At 38.3% G+C, this 18,290-nt stretch overlaps 1 protein-coding gene across 1 annotated transcript; it reads right to left on the reverse strand.

Moving 5' to 3' along the window:
• Nucleotides 1–5,001: 5,001 nt before the first annotated feature.
• dlx4a (homeobox protein Dlx4a-like) lies at nucleotides 5,002–16,981 on the reverse strand. Its single transcript, NM_001286337.1, is given in 3 exon segments — nucleotides 5,002–5,982; nucleotides 13,092–13,288; nucleotides 16,158–16,981. Coding segments are annotated over 3 exon segments (777 nt in total). The 5' UTR covers nucleotides 16,495–16,981; the 3' UTR covers nucleotides 5,002–5,739.
• Between the last annotated feature and the right edge of the window lie 1,309 nt (nucleotides 16,982–18,290).

Here is an 18,290-nt window from a genome sequence, read left to right on the forward strand (position 1 = left end):
CGAGTTGAAGGAGCATAGTTTTGCTATACTGTACTGGTGCAGGGGGACACAATAGAACTTCAGAGGTCCAAAAACAACAGCTGATTAAAGGCAGAGATTAAAGGCATACAAGGCGAAGATGATGGCCAAATTTAAATCAGGTAAGGCATTTGATAAATACAGAGCATTTCTAATTTTTGTAAACACAGACTTCTCTTCCATTTTTTTAGTTACCATGGTGAACTAATAAATGCCTGGTTGCCTGAGGATGAGTGGGTTTTATCGACATCTGGTCTTTTTAAGCCCCTAAAGCAATCAACTGAAACAGACTCTTTTTGAAAAATGTGAATGGTTGTTTATGTGTGTCACGTGGAATGAGACTTTTCTTTGTTCCCTGATTGCTAAGAACTGAGAGACCAATTTAATCAAAACAAAAATTAAAAAACTACATTTTGATTGCCAGAGGTGAGAGTTAGTGTTGGAGTTGTCACACTTGATGAATTGGTCCTCGGAGGGTTAAAGGCCTCGCTCCCGCCCTGCTCTATCTGCTATTGTGTGGCCCTTTGGTTCGCTCTCAGTTTTTCTTGCCTCCTTCATTTGCCAACACTTCAGCAGACACCGTTATGTTGCCATGGTTCCTCAGCCTCCAGGAGGCTTCCGTCAGTTCATTAGGACAATCCGACATGTCTGAAGTATTCCATAAAACTCTATGGTGTGAACTCTGCCAGGGGCAACAGGATGCTGCTCTTGGTAGCAGACTAAATCAATTGAGGTCTCCTAAAAATTTCCAGTGCGGGCTTTCTTTTGTTCCAACGGCTGTTTGATGGTTGGGAGAAAACTACACAAGAAAATGCTTGTAACTTCCACTCCTCTTCCATACGAATCGAGGGCTTTTAATGTAAATAAGTCCATTAGACTTCTGGCGTGAACAATGCATAATGCTCAGGTACTCATCTAATATGTGTTTACTGTGAAAAAGACAGCAGTCAACTGTCTCGATTTAAGAGGAAGAGGAAGAAAATTGTCCAGTGGTGTAAAATAATTTACTGTTGCAGTTAAATCGCTTCCTGAAAAATCAAGCCCCTTCATGCTTAGGTGCAAATGACTCCTTTCTCTGCTTCTTCATTTAATGGCACGAAGGGTGCAGTGTCATTAATAACGGATTATATTTTCCTGCCCCAACCCAAAATTACACATTTAGAAGCACTATATGAATAATTTCAAGCGTTTGTTATTATCAGCCTTAACTCTTTATATGATGTGATATAAACAGATGGTTTACACTGGACGACTCAGTTTAATTCATTTTAATGATTTGAAAGTATTTCTATCGCCTCATTTCACAACAATGGCACTTCACTGTGTTTTCTACTGTAAAGTAAAGACCCTGGGATATTCTAAGGTCTGATGACAGTCTGTGAGGAACAGTAGAAAGTAGAGCAGAGCTCAGTAGGCAGTTTGAATGTGAGGGGGAAAGAGGACAGGATAAAAAAAAAAAAGAGCGGTGGCCTCCATTATGCCACCTTGGTACAACTTTAAATTTCACAGCTAATGTGTAATTTGAACAGAAGCTTTGGTTTACATGATAAAAGAAATGAGTAATTTTCTTCTCCACACTATTTATAAAATCACGTTTAAAACACAGGTCAATCTGAAGAACAATCTTCCTCTGAAGCCGCTGGTCTCACAGTGAGAGACCACAACATTCAGCTTAACTGGACTTTCACCTTATATAAATGCATAAATGTTAGTTTTAGAAGCAAAGTATTGTTATTGTGTGTCATTAATAAAAACAAAAACATATTGTTAAAAATCTAGAGAGAAGAATAATGAAGTTCTTTGAAAATGATTTTACATTCACAAACGTTTTTATTTATTTTTTACCCTGTCATTATGGGATAATGTGAGTATAATTTTGAGGTAAAAATTGAATGTAATGCATTTTACAATAAATCTGTAACATGACAAAATGTGGAAGAAGTGAAGCGCTGTGAATACTTTGTGGATGTAGTTTCCTCTTCCTGACATGTCTTCCTGTTAAAAGGGAGTTCTTCTTTCCCACCATCACCAAGTGATCACAGAGGACTGAGAGCTGATTGGAGTTTTCCTACTATAATAATGTTGGCTCTTTACTATAAAACCGTTGAGAGGATTGTTGTTGTGAACAGGCATTTCATACAGTAAATAAACTTGCACTGGATTGAGTTTCACCAATTACTATATTACAACAATGGAATGTACTACCTTATAATGCCCCTTCCTGACTTCTTGTTTTTTTGCATATTGTTTGCAAAAACATTTTTAGTATTTGACAAAAATAATGTACAGATAAAAAGATAGTAAACACAAAATACCATTTTTAAGTGATAATTTGATTTATGAAAGGATAAAACCGTACCTGGCCTTACTGCATGTAAAAAAAAGTAATTGCCCCTTAAATGTAATAACTGCTTGTGACATCCTTGGCGCCAAAAACTGCAATCAAGTGCTTGCGGTAACTGGCAAGGAGTCACATCTCTGTGGAGGAATTTTGGTCCTCTCTTTCTTAATTCAACCACACTGGTTTTTTTTAAAATTTTTATCATGAACAGCCTGTTTAAGGTTATAACATCAAAGCATCTCAATCTAATTTAAGTCCCAACTTTGACAACCAATCAGAGGTGGACTTACTGGTTTGTTTCAGATCAATATCCTGCTGCATAACCTGCATGCACTTCAGTTTCAGGGCACAAACTGATGGTCGGACATTTTTCTTCAGGGTTTCTGCTACACAGCAGAATTCATAGTTCCATCAATTACGGAAAGTCATCCAGGCACTAAAGCAGCGAAGCAGCCTGAGACCATCACACTACCACCACCATGCTGACTGTTGCAATGATGTTTTTTTTAATGAAATGCTGTGTTAGTTTTACAGCGGATGTAACAGGACTCAAGCTTTCCAGTAAGTGCAGCTTTTCTCTCATCAGTCCACGGAATATTTTGCCCCAAAGTCTTGGGAATCATCAAGACTTTGGTCAGCAGTGTTGTTTCCTTGGATCTCTCCCATGGGTGCCATTTTTGCCGTCTCTTTCTTACTGCAGGATCATGAAAACAGACCTTAACTGGGATAAGTGAGACCTGCAGTTCTTTAGATGTTGTTCTGGGTTCTTTTGTAACCTCCTGGATGAATCACCAATGCGCTCTTGGGACTATTTTGGTCGGCCGGCACTCCTGCGAAGGTTCAGCACTGTTCCAAGTTTTGTCCATAGTTCATAATGACCATAGTTTACTGGAGTACAAAAGCCTTAGAAATAGCTTTCCAGCTCCTTCCAGAATGATAGATGACTGGCAGACTTTGTTTCTCAGTCGTTCTTAGGTTTCATCTTCTAGATCGTGGAATGATGAGTTGCTTTATGAAATAGTTTAGCCTTTGTCAGACAGGTTTTATTTAAGAGATTTCTTTATTTAGCATATCTGGCAGTAAATAGTAAGGCTAGTGAAATTAAATTCAGCATTCCAAAAAAATATTATTAATCTCAGTTAATTAATAATTTAACAGAGAAGGGAAGTTTTTCCACACAGGGCCAGATAAGTTTGTATAGTTTATTTCTTGTCATAAATGAAACTGCTTTTGTATTTATTCATCTTACCTTGTCTAACATTAAAATGTATTTGATGATCTAAAACGTGTGAGAAATATGGAAAAAAAACTAAGAAATTAGGGAGTTTATCACGGCACTGTAGGGATTTGCTTTTTCTGGTCCGAAGAAAACATGAAACTCATGTTTTCATGCAAATCTTCAAAAACCGTTCAGCAAATCAATTTGATGCGAAAGGATTAGGCCTCAGTAATCCAGTTTGATGCAATCCACTACTTCCTAGACTTCTCCCTCGAGGGCTGGAGGCAGAAGGATATTCCCTTGACTGACAATTACAGATAATTACAGCGTCAGAGTGAAAGCTTTATTTAACAAGCTGTGTCCTAAATTACCTATAATTGACGTGGTCATTTTATAAAATCATTGACAATGTTTGACGACTCTTTTTGCATTTCCAGATGTTTGCAGGGGTGAAAGACGTGACTTGCTTCTTCTGATTTACGACTTTAAAGAAAATGGCTTTGGGCCACAGGGACGCACAAAGAACTTAAACTGAGGAGGGGATGTGTTATTTTAGCAACAAGTTACTGTTGCCAGAATTCGATATTCTATCAAAGGTGCAAAGACAAATTACGTCCACCTACGGATTTAGGTTAAATAAACAAAATCAGCGATAGGTTTGATTTATTTCAGATAACAAAGGCTAACCTAAATCTGCTATTGGCAAAATGTTAATTTGGGATTTTAAGAGGTCGTTGAGTTGAAAAAAAAGAAGTTTGGAATTTAAAGTTGAAACTTATGGAGACGGTCTTTGTAATTCATTGGTGAAATAAAATGAAAAGTTCATAAAAATGTAAATCAGCCTATTATTATCCACCAAACCCCCCCAATCCCACTAAAGCTTTCTGAGGAAAGAAGTGAACAATGAGTTGAATGGAGAGGAGCATGAAGTCCAATTATTTTAATTTAGTCAATTTTTCACTTATGTGGATTATAAAAATGAAAAAACAGTGAGCCAAAAAAAGAAAGAAAGAAAGAAATGAAAGGCTTTTACGAAACACCCTAAAATGACTCTTTATACTGACACTATATACTACATAAGTGCTATTAGTACTTTTTTATATTTGCCTTTTGCACTGGATCCTACACAGAACACAAACACACAAATGTCAGCATCACAAGAACGTTTGTTTTCATCTGTGTTTTAATTTGATCTGTATTTAACATTAAAAAACCAAAGTGTTCATTAAAAAATATTTATGAGGACGCCCTCTTTTTACACATGTACCTGCCCGAGTGTAAACCCAAATAAAAGGCAAAGAAAAAAAGAAGCCTCCGGAAAAGTCTGGAAGCAGTGGTGGCATTAGCTTTGAGTTATAGTGTTAACTTGTAGCTTTATCAAAATGTCTTAGCAGGCAGAGCTGCTCTGGAGGCAGAACTAGGCTTTTTTTTTTTTTTTTTTAACTTAGGTAAGGTTATTTTTAAAAAAATATATTTAAAGCTAAATTCCTCCTCATACAAATGAAAAGCTGAGTTCTACTGCTACTGTAAAGCTACATTTGACATTTACCATATTTATACTGTAACTGAGACTTCCTGGACCCGTGGTCACCAGTACAAATCCAGTCTCGCTTTAAATTGGAGTCGGATACGCGCAGTTTGATATTAGGCAACTGGCAAAGTAAACACCAAAAACATGACAGTGAAATACTTCAAACAGGTATACACAGTGCTATGGCTTTGTGTAAGTACCGAACACTTACTGCTCAGCCTGGTAGATCTGATGATTCACTCCTCAAAGCTGAGTCTGGGAGAAGTTTATCAATATTCATATCTCGCTAGTTATATTTTACAAATGAGACCTGAGCCACTTTGTCGATCCCTTATTCCAAGGCTTATCAGACATCATCAACACACCGCTAACAGCTAATAGTAAATTCAGCTCGTGTGAAAATTGTACTGATTGTAGTATTTCTTTCTGTTATAATATTGTGTATTTTACAGCTATTTTAGCAGTTTCCCCTATATCTGTCCACTTTAGTTTTATTGCATAGCTGCTGCTTATATTTTTGCCTCCAGAGTGGCTCAGACTCTAAAAAATGTCCTTGTCTCTTAGAGCTTCAGTTCAGCCTGCCGGAATAATTCCGCAATTTGTCCCGGAAGCGTCGCATCTCCCCGTCTGTCACATCATCTGAGTTCTTGGCATGGGTTCCTGCTGGTGTCCGGGATACCAGTGTCCAAAATTGTTCACATATCCTCCTGAGTGCACCGGTGCACCTTTGGCAGCCATGCTGATATCCCACAAGGAACACGGCGAGGAGGAGGCTGGTGGTGGAGGGGCAAGGTGTTCTCCCTCGGGTCCACAGGGCCCATTCTTCATGATCTTCTTGTATTTAGATCGTTTATTTTGGAACCATATTTTCACCTAGAAAAAGAAAAAGTACAAGAGTTAAGAGTCATACAGGAAACGCTGTGATTGGATTGAGTGATTTATTACAAGATAAAGACCAAAACTATCATAAAGTGACTGTTTTATTTTAAGGTCATGGGCTCAGTAAATAATTTTATTTAAAAGAATTATGCAGCACCGTGTTCTTATTTTGTCCTCTTTTTTTCTTCCTCGAGTTTTTAAAAAATCAGTAACCAACACAACAGTGGGTGAGTCTTTAACCATAAATATACATCTAAAAACACTTTGTTCACAACTAAAATCAAATCAGGTTAAACTCTCATTGCACCCTTGTAGTTGTATACGAATACCAACAAGTCAAGTTGGAGTTTACAACTGTCTTTACCAAGGCACATAGGCTATAATATGTGCTTTATTAGCATCGTCAACCCAGCAGCCCAAAAGAACTGTACAATCACCTAAAAATCAAGGTGAGTGTTGTCACAATCTCTCCTATAATTTTGTTATTACCACAAAACTAATCAGTTTTTCCTTGAGTTCAAATGGAGGGTTTTTTTTGCCAAATTTGAAGAAATTCCCTCAATGTGTTGCTAACAGTGGATCACAGTAAAATCTAGTCCGATCATCCTTAAGCCTGAGTGAACCCTCCTTCACCACAGTTACTGACAAGAAGAAAAGATTTCGATATAGATGACCTGATAACTGAATCATTATAAAGTCATTGCTATCTAGCACTAACAGCTGTGATGACCAAAGGTAAGTGATGTGCATGAGTAGATTAACATTAGCTTTGGGCTCCTTAAATCTAGGTGCTAGCTTAGGTGCTTCCTTTAAGTTGAACTCAGCGAGGAAGCAGTTTTTCTCTGCACAACTGTTTCTGTTTTTAGTTTTTGGAAACATTAAAAGGTTTAGCACATGTTAGCAATGATACCTAATGATGTAGCGGTGATAATGTGATACCTGCGGCAGGCAAAAACAAAGCAAAACAATAAGGCAGTGTAAGGTTACATAAACCAGGCAACAATAGGCAGCACACGTAAGATGTGCCTATACTTCAATGCGGTACTAACAGAGAGTAAGCTTGGAGTAATATTACAGGGAAACTATAGTTAGCTACTACAGCTAAAAACACCAGCACATGATAAGGTACTTGAATCACACTGTCACACCCACACTACAGCATACAGCTCCTTTAGGGTTTTAAAAACTATCTTAGTGTGACACATAAAGCTGTTTATTGGAAGGCCTGCATCTTATAGAACGACAGGTTCAATGGAAACTGATGGTCAGCATATTACCCAATCCTGTGAGTATATTAGCCAGCAGGTTCATACAAAAATATTAATATGTGACTACAGGCATCGTATAATTAAAATATCTCAAAGTATTTAGATGAATATCACTTCAATCATTTATCAGTGGTTACAGATGATTTAGTTACGTTGTTAATATAATTGGCATTTCTTTGTTTCCAGCATGCTTGCAAATTGAGCATCAAATTACGCAAATATGCCTGTCGGCCAACCTGTCAGCTTAGCGGGAACGAGTGAATCATGTATAATTGTACAGAGCCAGTGAAGGATACTTTTGTCTGAAATGGGTTTTAACTGTGCTGTAAAGGGGAAAAAACCTGCACCCATAGCACAGTTCTGGCTAGCAACAAAGGAGAAGAAATATAAAAGAGTGAGCAAAAGAAAAGAAAACACTCTTGGCCCTGAAAGTGTTTTCTTCTCCAGTCCTAGGAATTATTACCCGGGGAGTTTATGGGTATTTATGAAGACTGTTGTGAAGTGGTTTTATGGAAGATATTTTAATCTATAAAAATTCTAATTTCAGACTGCTGTAATTGATTCGGAATATGTGGAAAAAATGATCCCTTTCCCAGTAATCCCAAAATGTCCAGCTTTCACACCCAGCTTTTGAACTGAAACAGCCAGAAATCATGCCGAGTGAAAGTTGACATTTAATTTAAACTCTATTGTTCCAATATATCCACTGACGCCAGTCACCAGCTGTGAAAAGCATAGACTCCATAAATATACGATATAATATATGAAAATTAAAGGCGATAATGCTGCTTTTCAGAAATTAAAACTAATTGAATTATAAATTATCCACTTTGAATTCTTCAAGCTGCAACATTTAGGAAGGTTTTAAATCATATTAAAGTTCAATTCTTAAATTAATATAATATTAATCTTAATATAAAAAGTGATAGTCACACACTGCATTGAATACTATATAATAATCCCCTGCAGTATTACACTGTGGATGAAAACCTGAAGGATTGGAGTGTAGCTTAAGAGGCCAGGAGTCAATCAACAGCATCCTCAGTGAGAGCATGTCATCTGTAATTATTGGTTTCATATTCCAGCAGCAACACGGAGCTGACAGTTTTCTGAGTGTGTGGCTAATGACTCTGACTTTAAGGGAAGACGGTGGCTGAAAGGCAGGCAAAAGACCACTGAGGGACACAGAGTGTGTGTGAAAATTAACAAACTTAATTGTCTGCATATACTAAAGTCCTTGTCAAAAAAGTTTTATTTGTCCAGATGTCTTCCATTTGGAAGTTGTATAGATGGCGTGTATGTGCGTGTGAGAGAGATGGACAGAGATAGGGAACGTTTCGAGGAAAAACATTAGAACAGTGCTACGTGCCATTTCTCAGCTGCGTTGGGAACATTATTTTTCGATGGAAAGTGGTCAGTCGCTGGCTGGCAGCCTAATGGCATGATCGCTATCTTCAAGTGTGTGTGAGTGTGTGTGTGTGCGCGTGCATTTACGTGGCCGTGGGTGTATGCGTGCACATAAACTACGTATGTTTTCCATGAGTGTGCCCGTGATCAGAAAAGCGCACCCGTGTACGTGAGGAATGCACAGCAGACGCAGCGGGCCAACACATATAAGCACACAGGCTAGATGCAGCTGACTGTGGGTTTCAGTAGGACTTGTTCTGTGTCTTCTATTAATTATGTCGTAAAGAAGCCTAAAAATATAAAAAGTTGCTTTTTGTATAAAATTACTGCACATATTTTACCTGCAATTCTCTATATTTACAGCAATACTGGTTAGCCTAGCCTAAAACATCAGAGGTTTTTATGTTTCAAAATCATTTGACCAAGAAAAAGGAGTGGAAAGTAAACAAAATAGAAAGTATTTATTAGAGAAAATGAAAGAAAATAATAAAATTTCAAGGATCGCAGGGTTTTAGTTCTACATGACCAGAACATTAATAATATACATTATTAATATAAGCCAATATTCATCCTCAGTTCCTGATTCAGATAATTTTTCAGTGTATCGTAGTTCGTGCATGACATGATCTGACATATAAGTACAAGGGGAAACAAAGACAATTATTCTAACTGACACAGCAAAAGCTCTTCACTCTTTTCCAGAAAAGTCATTTTTTTCCTCCCTAAAAATATAGGGCTTGGGTTTGGGTTAGCACTGAGGATGACTTTGACCTCAGAGTGTTAAAACATTGTACCTAATCTAGTTAATCTCTTGGTTTGTTTAATATATTTGTTCCCATCTGTCTATTTACTGGCTAGTTGGACCCGTTTCCATTACTGTTGCCACATTCCGAAAAATTAAAGTTAAATTTGCTAATAGAACCAAGAATTGGATGAAAAATAAAAATCAAGGTTGAAACGTACAGGCAAGGCAACTCTTGATTAAAGAAGCGGAAGACTGTGTCAAAGCTAAAGGCAGTAAACCTTTTTATTTATGAGTGTCTTGCCCAAATACTTTTGATCCCCTGAAAATAGTGGGCTGTGTATACAAGATGCTGAAGTTCAACAACGCTTAAGTGCAACATTTTTCCCCAACCACATCACCACATCAACTGTACCGTGTACACCAACTGTACTATCAACTGTAAGCTGGATATGAACATTTCACAAAAGGCACCACCATCTTCAACATGTGGCGTTGTGCATAGGGTGTATTTAACGAATGCAGCTTTTTTTTGTTCTATTGTGGAATTTCTGAGTGTGTTATAATGGAAACATTTACACATCAGGAACTGGACATTTAAAAAATCCAGATAAAAGGACAAAAAGTAGTGAGTTATTTTGTACCTAGCCTACAGAAATGCAACAAATGTAACAAATGGTATGTGATACTAATAAAAGTAACTTCAGTAACTTTGTGCCGTGTTTCTGAAATGGGAACTCACAGAAAGAAGACTCCCACACGCTAAACATCACAATCCCACATACAAATGTGCTGCCATTCCTCAAACTACCATCACATGTGCTCTCATTGTACTCCACAATCAGCTGAATCATACTGTGTGGATCCGTACAAACTGACTGCCTTTGATCCAAAACACCTCGAAGAACAAGGAGCGAGTTCAAAAATGGTGCTTCTCAATGAGCATACATGTGAGTATGACTTGTAGCAGACCACAATAAAAAAGCAAACCACTATACCACTACAAAAGATGAAGACAAATGAATGGATCATCTCTTACTTCTAGTGTAAACATAGCTGCTGTAGTTAATTCATATGGGATTAGGACAATTCAGCTGATGACATCAAATGCTGATGGTTGCTGAGTGTGCACACACATGCAGGCGAGCATGGATCGTATTTCAAATATTCCAAAACAGTGTCATCTAATGTTTCCCCAGTCGGACACCTGCTGTCTATTCAAACCTTTATTCTTCACCTTTTGGACAGGTGCAATGTATCTGTGATTATTCTACACAGAGCCTACAGTGTCATAAGCCCATGGAAGTAAGCCACTGCTATAATTTGTTGTTATAGATTCCTGTTATCCATAAATAACAACGACTCTGCTGACTGACAGAGTTGGCCACTTTGTCTACAGTCTACATGTACCAGTTACTCACAGGGACAATACTTCCTGTTTTCCAGCTCTGCACTGGTTTTCCCAAGAGAAACAAAATGTTTAATAATATCACTGTCAGACTCTGTCGTTGTTGGCTGTGCTTATGTGAAACTTCCACTTTTTCAGTTTTCATTAACTAGAAAATAGCTGAAACCAACTTACAAACAAACTTATTTATCATATTTAAGAAACTACAGACAATGACTGACTCTCCTCTTGGTAAGTCAGTTTGCTTAATGCAGATGAATTTGGTAGTAAATACATCCTACCATGAGCTACCATGATGGCAAAAACACTAGCTCAACTCAAATAATACATCACTAGTTCAACCAGTTTAACAAGCGTTTGGACATCACAGTGTTAAACTAAGTTTTAATTGTATCAATTATATGAAATTATAAACAAAGTTATTATTACTTTATTTTGAGTTGATGAATGAATTACATTAAGTTGGCAATAGAGGTGCAACAAAAGAGACGACACAGCCATGCCTCTTACAGCCTTCTCTTGCACTGAGTCAGTATTACACTAGCTGACAGCAGTGGATCACTGGAGATAAATATCACCATAAAATTTGTCAGTAATCTGGATTTTCCAGCGTCACTACCTCGTGACTTCTTGGCACCTCTCAAATGAAGTTTTGTGTTGAACAATATCAGGAAAACTGCCCGACAAAGCAAATCAGAATCAGAAATCAGCTTAAATGAGCACATTGCTAATTTAAGCAGGCCCAGTAGTAAACACAGACACTGACAAAATAAAGCAGTTAGTAAAACACGTTCCACTGTTTTTCTTTGTCAGTTACACAGATATAGAGATTTATCGCTGATGAGCCCCAATGAAAAACACAACAGTTTTTCAGTATCATTAAAAAGGATTTATTCAAAGAAAACACGTTGGAATGAAAAGCATCTCTCTGGTCTATGAGTGTGTTTTCTTCATTTGTTCTGTTACGATTATGTCATTTGCATTGGTAAGTTTTAAAAATGTTCATTATGTCTCATAATGAGACCAACCAGGTGTCACACTTTGTTTTTTATCACTTGTCCCATAAAGTTAAGTCTCACAAAAAACATATGCCTTATAAAGAAATGTGAATCTACCCTCCCCCCCCAAAAAAGTAAATAAATAAAATAAGATATATTTGATCCTAAAATAGTCAGTGCCAAATGTATATAGTGCTACATTTTTTGTATTTGTTAAATAAATACTACAAAATCTACCTTTAATCATTAGCAATGTGTTCCACATTGTACTACACAAGCATGCTCCATTCCATGTATTTTGCAAAATGTGTAAGTTACTACATTTCGTATTTTGAAGAAAATGCACCTTCATTCACACATTTGCCTGTCTTTCTAACGCTATGATAAAACTGAGGATCGGGGGATTTGATCTGTAACGTAAAGATTCAGAACAACAAATATTGAAGTGTTGTTGACTGGATAAAAGCTGGATTGCTGCTGGCTAACGTGGTTCAACCTTTATGGACATTTATAAAAAATGTGAATTATAAATAAATGTTAAAATATCCAATTAAATCATTTTTACCTAGAGGCCACAACAACACGATGCAGCTTCACAGACAAAACAGCAGCTGTTGGGATTCGTTTGCTGGTGTCTCCACATGTGTATGAGTGCGCACACACATTTCAAAGAGATGCAAAACAGGCAGAAAGTCCCAGTGAACCAATTTTGAACCTGTTCTGGTGACACGTGGAGACAAATCTGCGCAAACGGTTTCCAGCACACTGCTCTGCATTTTCAAATGTTTTCTCCCGTCTCATATATTTGAAGATTTCATGACAGAGTTTATGCCATATTGCACTTATGTTTGGCTACATCAATGTCTAATTCACAGATGAAGGAATGTTGGCATCAGTCGGCATGAATGTACCAGCGCTCGTCTTGTTTGGGCTTAGCAGAGAACAAAGAAAACAATCAGAGGTGTGATTGAGCTCGGTTAAGAAGTAGCTCTAATTTTGTGTCATGCATACTTTGGAAAATAGGGTGAAATTGCAACTCACACCCTCTATTAGAGTCACTTCACACTGGAAATGTTTTCAAATCTTCACATCATAGACAATAATGTTTTTACCTTAGACAGGTTAATTATATTCCTAAAACGCTTTACACGTATTCTTAAAGTGTCATTCCATCCTGCTCACATTTTAATGCCTAACATATTACGAATGCTCAAATTTAGGGACCGTCTACACTGCTTTATTGTGCATGCTTTGTCCATGTGTGAATAGCTCATACCAACCTGTGTCTGCGTGAGGCCCAGTTTGGCGGCCAGGTCGGCCCTCTCGGGCAGGGCGAGGTACTGGGTTTGCTGGAAGCGCTGGTTGAGAGCCTGTAGCTGCAGGCTGGAGTAGATGGTCCGAGGCTTCCTGATCTTTTTCCCTTTTCCATTGAGCCTCACTTCTCCATTTTCTATCACCGCTGTGGGCTTCTCATGCTCTGCGTTAGAAGGGAGGACAGAAGGACGGTGTTCAGAAAAATGTTAACAGTGGGATTTCAAGCTGGGCTCTTCTATGTCACAAAAAGACTGTAGAAAATCATTTTAACATTTAAATGATTACGAGATATAAAATATTCATGTGTGAACACTGAAAATTGATGTTGGACAAAAAAAGTGGTTTATACTATAATGTTTTTGACATAAATTCTTTTTTAACCATTTATTATATTAGAAATTGTACAAAAAGTATAAATAACACTGAAAAGTATTTTGTGAAAACTGTCCCAACATCTACAATTCAAAGATAAAAAAAGAAATCTCTACATGTGTTGATTAAAAAATTGGCATTCAAAGATTTTGGATTCAAAATACTAACAACAATTAATAATAAGCTCCCCTCTAAAATTGGATGGTGCTGTTAAAAATGGATATAGCACAGAAGCAGTAATTAACTTCACCCAGTACTCAAGGCTAGAAAAACCCAGTAACCTGAAGTAACACTGGAGGAAAATAACCCACTGATGCTCGCTAAAACTACTGCAGCTACAGTAAATTAACCCACAGCAGCTCATTTTTACCCAGTGATATTATGTAATGATTAAAGATCAGGTTGCGTCACAACTATGACATGTGCAATGATAGTGAGTGGTGGTCCTTTTCAAACCATGTTGGTTTACAGTTATCCAGACATAAAAGCAGCTCAGCTTTTCTTTGTGCTTTTTGTATTTGTGTATTTTTTTCAGGAAAGCTATATTGTGCGTACGTACACCCCCTCTGATCTTTGTTATGACATGAGCTCACAGCTTGCAGTGGCAGGAAAGAACAGTTGTAGAAAAGCCAAGGCCCCACAAGATGCTTGCATTCTGTATCTGAGCTGACGCGCAGCAACACCGGGGGACAGAAACACAGTGGGTGCTTAGAAACGACCTGACAGGGGAAGGTTTCTTTTAGAAAGAAAACGCGCTAGTGTGTAAAACACTTATTAGCTCAATCTGGCTCACATATCCATATATAATAAAAAGTATATGTATGTTTTTAAGGTGTGACCCTTGTTCCAAGAAACTGGACATTTCATAAAGGTGACCAAAGTGTCCAAAAAGAACTCCATGTCAACAAGCCCTGCAGAGTCCCTCACAGACCAAGATTTGTACAACACAGTTAACGTGTAAAGTGATGTTTAACACAGTGATGTACGTATTGGGTGAGTTAGAGCGTGGTGTAAAACTCCAACAGCAAAAGTCCAAGAAGACTGATTTTGGGTGAGCACCAATGAAAATCTGTCGTATTTATTTGTGTTTTTGTAACTGATCATTTTCCCTGCCACTGATTCCAAATCTGCTTTAAAAATGTATAAACTGCAGTTGCTGTGAAGGATTGTGAAATGGGCCTTGAGCTGATCCATCTGTTCGTCTGTCGATGCGCATTTACAGAAGCAGAATTTATTTAGAAAACCAGTCGAGTAAACCTGATGAAAGTACTGCGTCATGTTCACCTGCGTCATGTTTATGGAGAACTTTTTTTTCTTTTTAAGAAAACATAAAAACATTGTGTACTTTTTCAGAATTTTATTTTCATTTTTAAGCTTTTCTGCCCTTTTTTATGTGTATCTAATACAAGACGGCTGTTTTCTGTCTCTCTGAGAGTCTCTGTCGGCGTTCATGTCATCTCAATATTTTGTAAACTGGTGAAATAAGTCACCAGATTTTAAGCTGAATATATGCTGAAATAACCGTAAATACTGCATGTGAGGCAAGGACATTTTCAGTATAGACAAAAAAAATAATCCAAAGTAAAGATTTAGTTTAAATGAACGCATTTTTATGTAATAGTCAATTCTTTAAATAATAATGATGAAAATAAAAATATAAAATTAAGAGCAAATTTTTTTTAAAAAAAAGTGAAAATGTGAAAGAAAGGTGATCTGCACTGGAATATTATTTAAAACAAAACAAACAGTCGTAATCGTCCCGGTATCTGTTAACAGCTCCTGCTGCCAAATTCTGACGAGACGTTTTCATCATGCGTGGAGTTTTATTTTTATTGGCGTTTATTGTTTTTTTTCGTAGCTTGAATCTGTCATATTACACAAAATAACTGCACGTCTCTGTCAATGAAGCAAAGACATAAATAAGAATATGAAGTAACTGTATCAGTTTTTTCCCTTTGGGTTGGATTTTAGTTTTGTTACACTTTGAAAAAAAAAAGCTCAAATCTATAAAACACATTTGTTCGTTTAAAATGACATTTTCGTTTAATTTCGTCCATTTCGTATTTAGTTCGTATTAGTTCTGTTTATTGTGGTAGTGTGATAAGTCAGATCACAGGCTTTGGTGTCTGCTCAGAGGGAAACGTGACGGCTAATATTTGGAGCATGAGGATGAGGCTTTGGGTTTTGGTGGGGAGCGCGGGACACCACAGGGCCTGTGCCGGAGAGTCACACAGTCTGCGCAGGCCTTAAACACATCTCCCGGCCAACCCCAAAATACGCTAAACACAACGCTGTGGCCGACCTGTGTGTGGATCCAATTATTGCGTTCCGCTGCGGCTTATTTTCATGTTTCTGTAGACCCACTTCAAGAATTTTAATGGTCCGAGTTCATCCGCTGTGATTATCCTTATTAGTTTTGCGTGTTTTATTCTTTTAATGTCCTCTGTGATCAATTTCAGACTGAATTACTATTAAAAATGACACATCGAACTATTAATAATGTATTTTAGCTTGTTGTCGGATTTATTTATTTATGGCATCTTTCAGCACATTTAAACTGACAAATAAATGAAACTAAAATCCCACGAACATATTTAAAGACCAAAGTGTAGAAACAAGGAAATGAGCAAACATTTATTCATTTCTGTGCGTAAACCTACCCGCATCGTCCAGTCTGGTGTGTCCGAGCGCGCCGCTGTGACCACCGTGCTGATAAGGCAGGTAGGCACCGGGGTGATGCGCGCTCACTGGACTGTGGTAGGGTGGGTATCCCAGCGGGCGACCGTAAGAGGAAGCCCCGGAGGAGAAGGGCCCATCGTGCTGCGAGGGTCCGACAGCGTGCAGTCCGTGAACCGGATAATGGTTGTGGGATAAGCCTGGCGAAGGTTGTTGATGTCCAGGGTGTCCAGGGTAGCTGTGTCCACCGAACTCCAAAAACGCAGATTTGGACGGATCGGACGTTACTAAAGTGTCTGATATGGAGCTCATAGTCATCATTGGGGAGAGGGGCAGCGATGTGCAGGGGAGAGAGGACGACGGGTCGGCTATGACCTCCAGATGAGGGTCATGATAAGGCAACCGGTTTAAAAAGAAACAAGAAAAACACCCCACAAGAAAACAGAAGACTTTAAGAAGCAGCTCTTTAAAAACAAAGCGTCTCTGTATTCCCGTGGAGTGACTTTAGGTGGGTCTGCCCTCCGCTACATCCCAGCTGAAAGCTCCACAAACATCACGCTCAGTGTTTAAAAGCATTAAGTCCAACCGTAGAAGACTGGACGCATGGCAGGGAAACACGCAGACCAACAGGGGAAGTCAGCGAACAGAGAAAACAAAACAGGAACTCTTAACCAAGCAGCAGGTTTAATTACGAATATCCTTCGACGTGCTCAGGTTTTCCTCCTACTCTCGGGCCAAAATAACCAGGTTCCCGCTCGATTCCCGGTTTGTTGTAAAGAGACTCCTGGCAGCGGAGAGAACTGGAGAGTGTTCCGAACCTGAGAGCGCACTGCGCGTCTGCTCTGACCCCCTCTCTGCCTCCATTTGGCACAAGCAGCGCGCTCATTGGCTGCAGGGCTTAACCGTGTCACACAAATCACAACCGGCAGCGGCGGGGCAGCCGGCTCTTCCCGGAGCTTGTGGCGGAGAGAGGGCCTTAAGAATGCCGAAAGAAGCCTTCAAGTTAAGAACGGCCATTAAAACATTTTCCCGCAAGTGTGACAACATGTACAAAAATAAATAAATAAAAAACTGCAGACATATTTTCCTTTCATGAGGTCAACAACTGCTTGGATCACAACAGTTTAACGAAGGCATTTTATTAATACTGACTGACGAGCTTATTTTTGGGTTGATGTGTATTTATTACTGTGAAAACGATTCGCTTCTTTAATCTGCGAGGACGTAAATGTCCTCTATTGTTTAACGGAATTGGTGCTAAACTTTTTAAAGTACATTTTTTTTAACAGGAATTTATTGTACAGGATGTTCGAACCCTCTGGCAGAAATAATAATAAAATGTATACATAACCTATTTTAAAGTCATTAGTAATTCTGAGAGCAGCAGACAGATCGCCTCATTAAACTCCTTCCCAAAATAAAATTCTTCCTGCTTGCCAGAAAGCCAAATAAGGCGGATGAGGATGATTGATATCTATAAGATGCTGGCGAAAAGTTGGTGTTTGAATTTTTTTATTTTATAATATTTTTTATTAAACACACTGTCAGAGCAAAAAAAAAGTTCTCAAGTTATTGCTCTATTTCTTTCATTTTCATTTAAGCAAAACGTCAATGTAGAAACGACACACACACACACACACACACACACACACACACACACACACACACACACACACACACACACACACACACTGACTGCGGCCCCACACCTGGAGGACAATCATAACAAACACTGCCCTTCCAGAGAAACTCAAAACTTGTGATTTTGGCAGAGCAGAAGCTCGGACACTGTAATTTCGCTGAAGTCATGGTCATTATGCTCATCTGCGGTGGAAATCCCGGACTGTGGGCATGCTGCTAATTAAACGAAAAGAAAAAAGTAGAATGACGTGAGATAAAGTCAGCAGGATCGTTCGATTGTGATCAAATTTTAAAAAAGGGGGAATTAAGCGTAATAATGGGAATTAAGACCTACTACTGTATCATGACGTATAATCACAAATTCCAGCTATTTGCAAGCTCTGATACAACATGCTTTTAGGTTTGAATGAAATTTACTGATATATTGAGAATCATCACTGTATTGATTACATTCTCTTATGATGCAGAAATGAAAG

This window comes from Haplochromis burtoni, unplaced genomic scaffold, assembly GCF_018398535.1.
Source record: "Haplochromis burtoni strain Fernald_Lab_line unplaced genomic scaffold, NCSU_Asbu1 Contig_349, whole genome shotgun sequence".
NCBI classification, from domain to species: domain Eukaryota; kingdom Metazoa; phylum Chordata; class Actinopteri; order Cichliformes; family Cichlidae; genus Haplochromis; species Haplochromis burtoni.